Source organism: Salmo salar, chromosome 16 (assembly GCF_965601325.2).
Source record: "Salmo salar chromosome 16, fSalSal1, whole genome shotgun sequence".
In the NCBI taxonomy this organism is placed as follows: Eukaryota; Metazoa; Chordata; class Actinopteri; order Salmoniformes; family Salmonidae; genus Salmo; species Salmo salar.
Window position 1 is genome coordinate 3,746,046 of NC_138306.1, and position 14,298 is coordinate 3,760,343.

The 14,298-nt window shown below is 40.6% G+C and overlaps 1 protein-coding gene across 1 annotated transcript in view; it reads right to left on the reverse strand.

Moving 5' to 3' along the window:
• Positions 1–2,109: 2,109 nt before the first annotated feature.
• Positions 2,110–14,298, reverse strand: part of LOC106573036 (tyrosine-protein phosphatase non-receptor type 9) — a 57,062-nt gene continuing 44,873 nt past the window's right edge. The window contains exons 5-13 of the mRNA XM_014147655.3: positions 13,081–13,186; positions 12,801–12,911; positions 7,536–7,852; positions 7,027–7,114; positions 6,373–6,442; positions 5,422–5,500; positions 5,039–5,189; positions 4,513–4,720; positions 2,110–3,935 (exon numbers count right to left, since the gene is read on the reverse strand). Of these exons, the coding sequence (XP_014003130.1) occupies positions 3,745–3,935; positions 4,513–4,720; positions 5,039–5,189; positions 5,422–5,500; positions 6,373–6,442; positions 7,027–7,114; positions 7,536–7,852; positions 12,801–12,911; positions 13,081–13,186 (1,321 nt within the window). The 3' untranslated portion in view covers positions 2,110–3,744. The remainder of the gene's footprint in view (positions 3,936–4,512; positions 4,721–5,038; positions 5,190–5,421; positions 5,501–6,372; positions 6,443–7,026; positions 7,115–7,535; positions 7,853–12,800; positions 12,912–13,080; positions 13,187–14,298) is intronic.

Consider the following 14,298-nt stretch of genomic DNA (forward strand, 5'->3'; position numbering starts at 1 on the left):
TGTGTTTTTGTGTGACCAACCAGTATCTTTGATGAGCCAGGAGCTGATCGACACTGCTATGTCCATCAATGTGGCTCTGGCAAAGATCTCACCTCCAGCATCACATCTTGCCTGCTCACCAACGGTCGTCGATGGCGAGAACAGTATTAGGTAGGTTTAGTCTGACTTGTTCAAACATCAACATAGTATATGGTACAGCACAAATGTCCAGTAGTATCAACACCCTTTTCATTCCATGTTCCACTGATGAACTGCCAATTTCTACAGGATGGACTGGAGATGCTTTTGCCAGATGGCAGCCTCACTCGTTATGTGGAAACCATAATTGGGCAGGTTTTATAAGCCTGTTCAAACTTCAACATATGATATGTAATATCTGACACAAACAAGTACTAACTGCCATTGGTAATAGAACAGAAATATGTATGGAGACTTGCAAGATGAAGTCCAGACAGATGGGCTTGATACTGATGTCTCTGAATGGAGAAATCTGGACTCTGCCTTCAAATGTTACTAGACAACTTTTGCTTGTATTGTCTTTTTTTTATTATTGAATTGAATGGTATCAGTCAATACGGGGAGGAAGAAACCTTTTATTTTTCCAACAGGATCAGGGAACCCTGTTGTATATGGCAGGATTTCACAAACTTGGTCCTGCCCTCCCCCTCCCCCCCATCACAGTGTGATTCTTGTTGCAAGGGAGAACATTATATCAGCGAAAGACCAGGCAACACAAAAAGGATAAACAGCCACAGGCTGTGGGTAACAGTGCCCTTTTATGGACAGGGTGTATACAAAAAATATATTCAGAAATTGCAATGTTCTCAGATTACTCTGTAAACTGACCTATTCAAAGCTTTCCCCAGCATCTCACCACAAGGTTTGTTTGTTGAGGATGGGGGGAGCTTCGGGCAAGGTTCTGAAAGATGGGTGTCTTGGGGGTGGCAAGGACACATCCAAGGAACCCCCCCCCCCCCCCAACTCACGTTTGGCTTCTGTGACAGCCGCCAGCATTTGAGGAGCAAGCCAAACCTAGGCCAAATCAGTGGGTGCAGTTCCCCTTTTAAATTGTCAAAAATAGCTTCTTAGCAAAAAGCAATTACAAGCAAGAATTTTGATAGGACTGTCTGGAGGAAGGGAGAACGGAAAACTAGCTGTTATTGACAAACTGGTTTAGAACTCTTTCTTATTGGTCTATTAACTAAATGAATGCCTTGTGCTGTCACCAGGCAGGACAATATGCCATCTCACCAAAACAGGCTGAAATTTCAGGCGGTCTTTGCAAACAGCTCTTAAACGAACAGTATTATTCCAACCTCAGTGTGGAAATATATATGTTGGAAGTTTACTTACACTTAGGTTGGAGTCATTAAAACTCGTTTTTTCAACCACTCCACACACGTTAACAAACTATAGTTTTGGCAAGTCGGTTAAGACATCTACTTTGTGCATGACACAAGTCATTTTTTTCAACAATTGTTTACAGATTATTTCACTGTATCACAATTCCAGTGGGTCAGAAGTTTACCCCAAGCATACTTCCAAAGTTGTGGCAAAATGGCTTAAGGACATCAAGGTATTGGAGTGGCCATCACAAAGCCCTGACCTGAATCCTATAGAAAATTTGTGGGCAGAACTGAAAAAGCATGTGTGAGCAAGGAGGCCTACAAACCTGACTGTTACACCAGCTCTGTCAGGAATGGGCCAAAATTCACCCAACTTATTGTGGGAAGCTTGTAGAAGGCTACCCGAAATGCTTGACCCAAGTTAAACGCAATGCTACCAAATGCTCATTGAGTGTATGTAAACTTCTGACCCACTGGGAATGTGATGAAATAAATAATTCTCTCTCCAATTATTCTGACATTTCACATTCTTAAAATAAAGTTGCGATTCTAAGACAGGGAATTTTTACTAGGATTAAATGTCAGGAATTGTGAAAATCTGAGTTAAAAGTATTTGGCTAAGGTGTATGTAAACTTCCGACTTCAACTAATATATATATAATGTAAAAAAAAACAAAAAAAACAGGAATTCACAACTGCACTAGGCATTTAAACTCTAGACACAAACCAGACTAAAATATGACAAAAGCACGCTGAATACACGTTTGGTCTTCATTTGAAATGTTATTGAACATATCCCAATCTCCTTTGGTTGGAAAACATAATTGGCAAAAGAATGTATTGGGTCATAAGACAGAAGCATTTGAAATGTACATATGTAGACAAATGATTTTTCATACAGCAACATTTGATTCAATTGTCCTCAATCATACTACCTAATAGTAACAGAGCAAATATAATGCAATTTTAATGTATACTTTTAAAGTCTGAATACTTGTAACAAAAAGTTGTTTAATACAATAGAAAAATACAATTGGTCACTGTCCTTCATTGAAAGTAATCATTCTAAAATCACTAAGAGTGCACGAGGATGGCAGACTTAAACAAGGCTCCACTACAAGCAAATTCAATATGAATTCAGTAGCAAAGAACAAATTCTTTCATCCAACAAGATATGTAATATGATGCACACACAGTTCAGCAATGGGAACGGTAATATTCTACATGTAATCAGGGTAAGATGGTCTCTCAGTGTCCATTGAACAAGCCTGAAGGTCAAAGGTCCAATCAACAGTAACAATCAAGTTATGCCTATATCACATGTTTAGAACCTCCCATAATTGCAATTTGACCTTAAATGCACTATACCACCACAAGAACTGCAATATCTTAAAGCACGATGGGAAGAGCCATTTCAAAGTGCTTCAACATGGCTGTGTATAAAAGTATATTGCACTTTACTGAGGTGAGGTCTAAGACTGGGGTCTTAAGGCGGAAGCAGGGTTATGGCCTTCCTACATCATGTTCATCGCAGCATTGGCGGCTCAACAGAAGTACATGACAGTGTCTCACTGAAGCTTACGTAACGACTATTGCAGCGACCAAACATTTAATGTCATGATCACAAGGTTTTCACAAGAAATTTGAACAGCCAATGTGAATAACTTACAATGAAGTCTGTGTCTTGAGGGCAGCCCTTAATTCTTCAATCTGCAGGAAATGCATTGAGATGGCAACATTATCAGCAGCTCGCAAATGTTTTAAGGTGTAGTATTACTTTAAGTTGAACTTAAGGTCATCTATGCATTTTATCGTGGTTGAGGCTTGGATTGGGGGTAGGGCAAGATGAGAAGTCTTGCCCTATCAGGACAACTTCTACAAGTAGCCATTCGATTTAATCAGCTCCAGGAGAAGTTTAAGTCAAGAGGAAATTTTCCTCTTGAGTTTTCCAAGAACAATGCAAGATTGTCTCACCGTCCCTATGTGGATATTATGGACAAAATAAAAATACAGATTTCAGTGAGGACACAGAACTAATAATATAGGAAAGTAGACTTGAATGTAGCTAAACTATTTCTATTTGGTAGGACATGGGGTTTACATTGCCCAAACTACCTAAACAAATAAATGGTGGTCCATGCATAGAAAACAACAATAACTTGAACCGTGACTTCTTGAGATACTACAAATCAGTCTTACTAGTCATTAAAATGTGAGAATCAGGAGGAATGAGTCTGTCTTAGAGGCCTCTTAAAGGGTAGAATAATTGATGGCAATCCCTAGAAGCAGACATGCTGATTGGCTACAAAGTGTCCCCTGGATTTACAAACTGCCTGCGAGAACAACACCCAGGGCATCACTGATTGGCTGTGAGAACTACGAGGCGACCCCCTTGGCATCACTGACTGGCTGAGAGCAGGCCCTGTCTTTGAGCATGCTCCAGGATGGCGTTGTGGCAGAAGTAGTACTGGTCGGGGGTCTGGATCGTGAAGGCCCTCTGTGTTCTCATCCACCGCACTGTCTGACACACATTGAGTGTCCCCATGTCCTGCAACTGGGACAGACAAATGTCCAGGGCACAGAAGGTACCTGGGGAGAAGGAAGGTGGGAGACATCATTATCAACAGATATATTATGAACTGGGGAAGATGCAGGAATAACATTAGTTCACTATGGACTCCATACATTATAGCCAAGGTGATAGCCATTGAAATAGAATCCCTATTAGAGAAATGGGGTGACACCTATGACTATCACATCAGAGATTCTATTTAATTGTGTGCATTACATGTTATTGAGGTGATCTGGGGGGAATTAACTTGTTATAAGCATGCATGAGCCTTTATATTGTCTTATTAGGGCCCTGTGGTTTGTGCAATCATGTGACATGCCTGGATTTTTAACCTTTTATAGCTTTTTCATCAAACTGTCCCAGCAGATGGTCCAGCTGCATCCTCAGACAATTGCTTTCCTTTTTGGTGTAATTCTAATTTCTGGATAAGGCTTAAAATACAGGATAAAATCTTGCCATGTCACATGATTGTGCAAAATACAGAGCCTAAATAATAGATTTTGTGTGTCTTTATTTTGGTCTCAAGGACTGGAGTAAAGTCTGACACGCATAGACTAAAGGAGTGGTGGTCATCAGCGAGAATGAATAGTTCACCTGTTCTGCCTATGCCCGCACTGCAGTGAACCACCATGGGGGGTCCCAGGGGGTGGCCTCTCCACTGGGGCCCCATGCCCTTCACCGCCTGTCTCTGCTGCCTCTTGACGGCCCCCAGGAAGTCGATGAGCGTCAAGGCCGAAGTGGGGACGCCGTAGTCAGGCCAGCTCAGGTATTGGAAGTGGGTCACCTGCTTCTGCTCACAATTCTGGTAGGGACGGGATAGACACAGACAGACACACCATGATAAGTGTTAAATTGTGGTAAACAAACACTGATATGCACGAGTTCTAACATGTTCAAACTTGTTGGAAGTTTTGATGTTAGCCAACACCAACACTAAGATAGTGTTGCACAGTGAAAATTTTTCCAGCTAAAGTGAACAGCCATCCCTATGCAGCTAGCCTGTGTTACAGATAATCTCAGATTTTCATCCTTAAAAAACAACAAATCAGCAATTGGAAATGTGTTCTTCCTTGTGTAAAGGGAGCAGAGGTCACTTTAGACCTGTAGCTAGCTACTGTACCTCCATGTTGTGCAGCTCCAGTGTGGTCTGGCTATAGTGGGAGTGGTTGTCCACTCTCTGGTTGACCACAGCCATGTGACTGTACACCTCCTGGCCACCTTCCTCCAGAGGCCAGTACTGACCACATTTCTTCCGACCGCCCTCGTCCGTCCTGCAACACACAGATAAAAAAACATTCCAGGAGGGTAATGACAATCTCTCTAGAATTCAAGAAGTGCCCCATTGTAACATATATGGGTCTGGTTCACAACAGTCACCACATAACAGCATTTCCAAATGTCAGTGAATCATTTAACAACAATCCTCCACTTCATGCCATGACAAAGACTTGTTATAATTTCAACTCCCACTGGGTAAAGGAAAGGTGTAAGAAAAGTAACTACCTTGTTGTCATGACAATGACTAGCACATTTTGCTCCCAGACCATTCTCCAAAAATCACCATAAGTTTTCTCCAGTGGTCCTGTGGACAGTAGAGTAGAATGAAGGGAATGATCTACTTCTTACATCAAGGCTCATACACACTTACAAAATGTTGAGGTCTTTATGTAGAAAATGTTCAATTGTTATTTAGGCTGGATCATCAGGGGGTCATACACTGAGTGTACAAAACATAATGAACACCTGCTCTTTCCATGACAGACTGACCAGATGAATACAGGTGAAAACTATGATCCTTTATTGATGTCACTTGTTAAATCCACTTCAAGTCAGTGTAGATGAAGGGGAGGAGACAGGTTAAAGATTTTTTAAGCCTTGAGACAATTGAAACTTGGATTGTGTATGTGTCATTCAGAGGGTGAATGGGCAAGACAAAAGATTTAAGTGCCTTTGAACGGGGTATGGTAGTAGGTGCCAGGCGTACCGGTTTGTGTGAGTCAAGAACTGCAACAGTGCTGGATTTTTCACGCTCAACAGTTTCCCGTGTGTATCAGGAATGGTCCACCACCCAAAGGACATCCAACCAACTTGACAACTATGAGAAGCATTGGAGTCAACATGGGCCAGCATCCCTGTGGAACACTTTCGACACTTTGTATAGTCCATGCCCCTACAAATTGAGGCTGTTCTGAGGGCAAAAGGGGTGTGCAACTCAATATTAGGAAGGTGTTCCTAATGTTTTGTACACAGTGCGCATGCTTATGACAAGTCTTTCAATGCATCAAGCACATCATAATGCATTATACCTGTCGACTTTAGTGTTACCAAAATACCAATAGTTTGAGAACCAAAGGAACCTCTTACAAATGAATGAATATCCCATCAAAATGACTAGTGCAAAGTCTCTGATGGTGAAACTAGCAGATGTAATATCATAGAGGGACATCGTTGTACCTTGAGTACCGATGTATGCATTCTTCTGTTTGTAGCCATCCATGAAGCTGGCGTTGATGTAGTCCGATCTCTGTGGGAACAAACAGGCCTTTGTCACAGCGACCGAGAGAATAACATCAGAGCTGTACAGTAGCAATCCAGATAACATTATAGAGCCCTGTTAGATGAATGCCAAATAAATTGAGCAAATAAAAAGAGGGGGCTATCAAGGCGGTTTTAAGCCGTTTATCAGAGGCCTTTGGTGAGCCAGCTGAGTGTAAAAGTAGAGGCTTTCTCACAAACACATGAACCAAAGATGTCCTTTGACATTCTATGAGGCTGAAAGAGAGCATTCACGTATGGCAATATTGCGCAGTTCTTTTGTGGGTTTTTTTGTCCTCTTAACAGCCTATTCAAGATGAATATTTAAAAAAAAATGGAATTAATATTTGAAGTTCTAGGAACCACATGTAATGTGCAGGTATATGTGCATTTACAAATACTGTATGGAGCCATATTATGCTGTTGTGAATGGTGACAGCAAGTCTTCTAATGCACATTGTGCTTGATAAAAGGCAATATGTGTTTTGTGGTTCCTAGAAAGTGTTACTGATATCTCTTATGATACACTAATTGCATGATAACATTGCCATATGACTTTTGAGAAGTACACACCTCGTTTTGTCGAGTTTTCAGACGAACTCTTGTTTGGTCAAGACACAGGACATCCCCATAGCGATTCCTCTCCTGGTTGTATGCAGTACTGGAGAGATTGACAGACATAATCAACCATTGGTAATTTAAGAATATAATGAATCAAGTTACTGCTCCAAGGGACTGATGCAAAGTTTTGCCACCCAGTTTGATGCTTTCCTTGGTAGTTTAATGGACAAACCCAAAGTCTCATCCTTTTCAACCCAGTGAGGGCTGGGGGGCCCGTATTCACAAAGGGCCAGAGTAGAATTGCTGGTATATGATCAATTTAGCCATTTAGATAATAAAGAATAAGATTATAAATCGATAGGAGGGTTCTGATCCAAGAAAAGATCTGATCAGCTTCTACTCTGAGACACCTTGTGAATACAGGACCAGAACTCTCTAGGCTTCTCCCTATGCAGCTCAAATGCCTGGAAATGTAGATCAACCCTTTAACCCTTTAAAAGTGATTGTACTCATCTACTCACAGGGCACAGTGGAAGGTCCCTGGTGGTTTCTCCTTGCGGATTTCCACATACTCCAGGTGGATGCCAGAGCGCTGGAGCCTGCCCAGGTGGGCCATGAACTCCGGCAGGCACATGGCCTCCAGTCCGGGGGTGTGGACCGACGAGTCCGCCAGTGGGATGCCTACCAGCTCGTCAACGGGGTCCACGCGGCCGTTCTGCCCAGCCAGGAGCTGCTCGTTCCAGCCGTGAGCATCCAGGGGCAGCAGCCCCCCCAGGTGCTCTGGGAGACAATCCCGGGGGAGGTGCTGGCGGAGGTCGGACATTTTGACCATCTGGACCTGGGAGAGGAGAAGGAGGTAGGAGAGTGTGAGGGCTTCAACTTCCAAAGTCAAGTGATAACATCTGATCTTAAGTCCTTGCTCTGATTTAAAAAAAAGATATATATTGAAACTGGACCACATGTCAAAAATATAGAATCCTTTTTAGGACATCCTGATTTGTAAGCTGTAGGTTTCAGTCTTGACTAAGAATTGAGGATGTCCTAAAATGGATTCCATGCATTAATAGGGGTTTAGGTTGATTTCATTCCCATTCAATGAATCACTGGGACAGTCAATGAATCAACGTCAAGGAATCAAACAGTGTGCTTTTCAATTATGTTCCCTGCCCTGTTCAATAAATGGATTTCGATTTGATATTGCATATTAGAGCCATTTTACAAACGTCATATCATCAATGAATAATGTGATTGTGGTGATAACACCAAGCATTCAATCTCATGTTCATAAAAAAGTCAGTTAAACAAGATCATTAATGACTAAATTAACTTTGTAAAAAAATTTAAATCACTCTCCTACTGCCTTCTGCTTTAAGAGATGCAAGTCCATCAGAGCCACATGAATGATCTGTTACATCTACTATTTCTTGTGAAATCAACAGTGACTTGGGCTGAGTATAAATGGCACCTTATTCCCTATGTTGTGAACTACTTTTGACCAGGGCCCATAGGGGTAGAGTGTGGATCGAAATGATTTACACCCTTGATAAAGATGAGCAATAGTTAGTGACTGTATAAAATAAGTAATTCTAATTCTGAGCAAAATTTTTATGCACAAAATTATATTCTTACAATTGCTCAGAGAAAGATTTTGTTAAACAAGTAATACTTTTTTTCTCAAAAAGATAGGGGTCAAAATTGACACCCCTGAAGATTTTTACAGATAAAGTAGTCAAGTTAAGTATTTGGTCCCATATTCCTAGCACGCAATGACTACATCGAACTTGTGACTAGGGTTGCAAGGGGTCGGAAACTTTCTGGTAAATGTCCGTAATTTTCCATGGGAAGTTAAGCCTGGGAATTTTGCTTAAATTCATCAAAACGTAGCTTTTAACAGTAAATATTTTTTTGTGGGATACGTGTGGCATATTTTGGTTAAACTATCCCCAATTCAATGGAATCGCAACCCTCTGCATGCACAGTGCATTCTTCCATCACATGTACAGCTGATTCTCAAGATCTTGCACACTAATGAGATGCTATTGAGCCCACACTACTAGACAGTCTGAGCCAAGGACTACATTCTTTCTTGTAACTTTTGATTACAATACCGGGTTGGGGGAATATATTTTATATGACATACATAATTTGTTTGTTAACTAGTAGCCTACAGCAAACTGTGTTTCAATAATTTCTAATTTTCTACCATGTGGGTTTTAGCTTGCTTGAGCCCGCTAACTGAGGACTGTTAATTCACCTGTTTCCATACATGTTTAATTTTAAAACATTTATCTTACAAAGGAGTTGTTTAATCTAACTGCTTAACTATTTAACTGTACATGAAATTGTATTTTTTTTTTTTAACTCTTTTTCTCATCTTTACATGAAAATGCAACGGGCACTATTTGATGTGTGGAGATATTTCACTGCAGCTAATGTAGAAGGAAAAGCTGTGTACATTTGCAAATACTGTGCCAAATCATGTGTGAAGAACGCAACAAAGATAGAGAATCATCTGGCCAAGAGCATAAAGTTCCCTCAGCGCACCTTTGACAAAAGTTTCTCTTTGAGGTGAAAATGATGAATCAGACAGCCCCATCAAGAGGATCCTCCTGGATGATGTATTTTGGGACAGAGTGGTAAGCAGCCTGAAACTCCTGAAACCTATAGCAGTAGCCATTGCACAGATTGAGGGAGACAATGCCATCCTGTCTGATGTTCAGACTCGGCTCGCAGATATAAGAGAAGAAATCTGTACTGCCCTGCCCACTTCACTGTTGCTCCAAGCAGAGGAAACTACAGTTCTGAAATGCATCAAAAAGCGTGAAGACTTCTGCCTGAAGTCCATACACGCCGCAGAGCACATGTTGGACCCCAAGTATGCAGGCAAGAGCATCCTGCCTGGTGCAGAGATCAACAAGGCCTATGGTGTCATCACTACCGTGTCTCACCACCTTGGCCTGGACGAGGGCAAGGTTCTTGGCAGTCTGGCAAAATTTTAGGCTTTTTGAGCCTGACAACGAGCCAACCTCAACAAGGTTGGAAAGTGACAGTGAAGATGAGGCCTCAGAGTCTGATGTTCAAGAGGTGGACATTGAGGAGGTCCAGGGAGAAGACATAGAAGCCTGAGAGGAAGACAACCAAAGCTTTCGTTTCTAGACTATCATTTTACAGATGTATGTTAAGTTTTTAGGAGATGCGATGGATCATTCAATATTCCCTTTCTTTTGTTGTTCAGTGAAATCATCCCATTTAATTAAAGTTCAATTCATAACTAAATAGTTTTTTTTATTTCTATTGGAAGGATTTAATCATTTTCAATTATGTCTACTTATGATATGGTAAAAGGTTTAAGTTTGTCTCCATATGGTAAATATATCCAATGCAAAAAAAACATCTACATTTAAATGGTATTAATAATAATTTGCATATATTCCCATATGTTTCCACCTCCTGAATATTCCCCAAAATGTGCAACCCTACTTGTGACTGACTACAAACATGTTGGATGCATTTGCAGTTTGTTTTGGTTGTGTTTCAGATTATTTTGTGCCAAATAGAAATGGGTAAATAATGTATTGTGTCGAGTGAATAATGATGAGTGAGAAAGTTAGAGGGTCAAAGATCATAACCACAAGACATGTTAACCATTACCAATAACAGGGGTGGTTAGCATGTCTTGGGGATATGATCTTTGACCCTCTAACTTTCTCACTCATCATTATTCAGGATTATCCGTAATCATGTTAGCATCCACATTAATGTAGAAGTGTTTAGAAACATATTCTATTCTTATTTACAATAAAGGTGACTCCAAAATGGCATCAAATAATGTGAAACACAACCAAAACAAGCTGCAAACTTCATCCAACAAGTTTGTAGTCACATTCTTGATGTAGTCATTGCATACTAGGAATATGGGACCAAATAGTAAACTTTTGACCTCTTTATTTATAAGAATATTTAGGGGTGTTAATAAATTTTGACCCCTACCTTTTTGAGAAAAAAAAGTATTACTTGTTAAACAAAATCTCTTTCTCTGAGCAATTGTAATAGTATTAAAGAATAATTTCACAATTTTCTGGAGCATACAAATATAGCTCAGTATTTAAATTATTTATTTTATACAGTCATTATTGCTCATCTTTATCAATGGTGTCAATCATTTTACAATTTCAAACACAGCCGATGTGATTTATGGGAGGAGTTAGTTCCTGAGTAAAGGTCACAGTGGATACGCCTTGCATCCATCCATCAATCATTTATTTATTTAACTAGGCAAGTCAGTTAAGAACAAACTCCTATTTACAATGACGGCCTACCAAAAGGCAAAAGACCTCCTATGGGGACGGAGGTTGGGATTAAAAAATTAAAATCATCTGACAGCTGAGGAAGTGCCTTGTGTATCAATTACATTGCAGGGCTGGACGGCGGTTCACCCTCCAATGTCAGGTGTTATACACTGGAAGGGAGCATAACGATCATCCCCAGGTCCCAGGAGTGTTTATCTGCTTCTAATATTGTTGATGTTCCCAAACTAGGACAGGGAGTTACTGAAGCAATGTCTGAGAGATATAGGGGGCATGTTTGGCTCTACATTGTGAGGTCCTACTTCTGCACCATGCCAGAATATCTCTATCATGCTGCATCAGAAAAAAACATTGTCTCGATGGCTAAATTGCTTGGTCCAAGCAACACCAAGGAGGTGACTTTATTCCTACATGGGCCACATACAGTGCATTCAGAAAGTATTCAGACCCCTTGACTTTTTCACATTTCGTTATGTTACAGCTTTATTCTAAAATGGATTAAATAGTTGTTTTCCCTCAATCTACACACAATACCCCATAATGACAAAGCAAAAACAGGTTTTTAGAAATGTTTGCAAATGTATTATAAATAATAAACTTATATCACATTTACACAAGTATTCACACCCTTTACTTTGTTGAAGTACCTTTGGCAGCGATTAAAGCCTTCAGTCTTCTTGGGTATGATCGGGTTCAAATCCTGGCTCTAGATGGGCTACTCAAGGTCATTCAAAGACTTGTCCCGAAGCCACGCCTGCGTTGTCTTGGCCGTGTGCTTAGGATTGTTGACCTGTTGGAAGGTGAACCTTCACCCCAGTAGGAGGTCCTGAGCGCTCTGGAGCAGGTTTTCATCAAGGATCTCTCTGTACTTTGTTCCGTTCATCTTTCACTCTATCCCAACTAGTCTCCCAGTCCCTGCTGTTGAAAAACATCCCCACAGCATGATGCTGCCACCACCATGCTTCACCGTAGGGATGGTGCCAGGTTTCCTCCAGGTGTGACACTTGGCCAAAGATTTCAATCTTGGTTTCATCAGACCAAAGAATGTTGTTTCTCATTGTCTGAGAGTCTTTAGGTGCATTTTGGCAAACTCAAAGCAGGCTGTTATGTGCCTTTTACTGAGGAGTGGCTTTCATCTGGCCACTACCACGAAGGCCTGATTTGTGGAATGCTGCAGAGATGGTTGTCCTTCTGGAAGGTTCTCCCTTCTCCACAGGGTCTGAATAACAACATGTTTTTGCTTTGTCATTTTGGGGTATTGTGTGTAGATTGAGTTTAGAATAAGGCTGTAACGTAACAAAACGTGGAAAAAGTTAAGGGGTCTGAATACTTTCCGAATGCATTGAGTAAGTCGGTTTGGATGGAAGCTAAATGATCATAACTACAGTCACATTCTTGACAGTTCTTTATAGATGGAATTAGTGCTTGTTTTTGAAGATACAAGTCTACCCATAGTGAGGATAGTACCATTGCACTCACCCTCTCCCTGAGTTTCTCCTTAAGCAGCAGGCTCAGCAGGTTGTAGGGCACGCGGAACCAGACAGGGGCGCCCACTATCAACACCTTCTTCAGCCTGGCAGGAAAAGCCCCCTGGTGTAGAACAGAGCAGACCTGCAGTTTTGGAACACCACTTCGCAATCCTGGCCTCTCATTCATACACATGGAGTGTACATTTTTGTCTGTCATCAGTCAACATATTAAGCCTGGTGAACAGATATTGATAAAAATACTACAATATGCTGCCTCAGTACTTTCTAACCTTGAGTAAGTTGAGAATCTTCTTGCTGAGGTCCAGCTCAAAGTTGGTATAGTTGGAGCCCGCCATGTCATAAATGAACACCAGGCCATTTCTTTGAGTTTCAAAGCTGGGGGGGAGAGAGAAAATGTTTAACACTTTTTATGAACATTAAATGGGTATATTTATAGAATGAATGAGTTTGGAGGGGTAAAACTATTAAATATCAAGGCATAAACCTCTCAAAACTTATGTTATACTAAAACTGTATTAACAGTACAAGTCAAAAGTTGACACACCTCCTCATTCAAGGGTTTATCTTTATTTGTACTATTTTCTACATTGTAGAATAATAGTGAAGACATCAAAACTATGAAATAACACATATGGAATCATGAAGTAACTAGTGCTGTTGCAGTGACCGTATTACTGCCACACTGGCGGTCATGAGTCATGAAGGCAGTCAAATTCCACATGACCGTTTAGTCACAGTATTTAGGCTTCTCCAAGCACTCTATTGTCCGTCTTATCAATTTGACGCAAATGTATTTGAAAATCGAATGAAATACTACATGAGCTCATGTTGCACAACATTTCTGTGCAATTGCGGGAGAAAGAGTGATGGCTGCTAATAAAAAGAGGAGGGTCCCATCATCTTTCTATAGGCTAGACCTACTATATTTATTTCTCAACTTTCCTAATAAGCACATTGCTTATATTTACAACAGGAGTATAGCCTACCTGGCTGGCATGAAAATAAACCCCTGGGAAAAGCGTAATCCATTCGCTATTTAAGTGCATAGATGACATGTATTTTTTCCTCCTGCCCCTGTTTCGATACAGGTGCATGATAATGGTCCATTCTAAATAAAAACAAATGTCACACATATAGTATATGTAAAGACAATATTAAATCAAGAAAAGTCTGAAGGGTGACAATTTTAGACTAATCACTTGTGAATGAATGCCCAACATAAGAAACAATGCCTTTTGTTTGGGACTTTTTTAAATCATAGTCGCACACCTCATATGTTGCCTAGCCCATAGTGCTATATGTTTTAATAAAGTTTACCACAACTAATTTAGCACATTAATCCATTTTACAACGGGTGTAGAGCCTAACTGGAAAATATAAGCAGCCCGTGAGTTTCAAGTTTGGGGAAGTTCATTTTCAACATAAAAATGCACCTTTATAATAAAAGCATTACATGCATTTGCGGTCACTTTTGATGATGTTTTCCA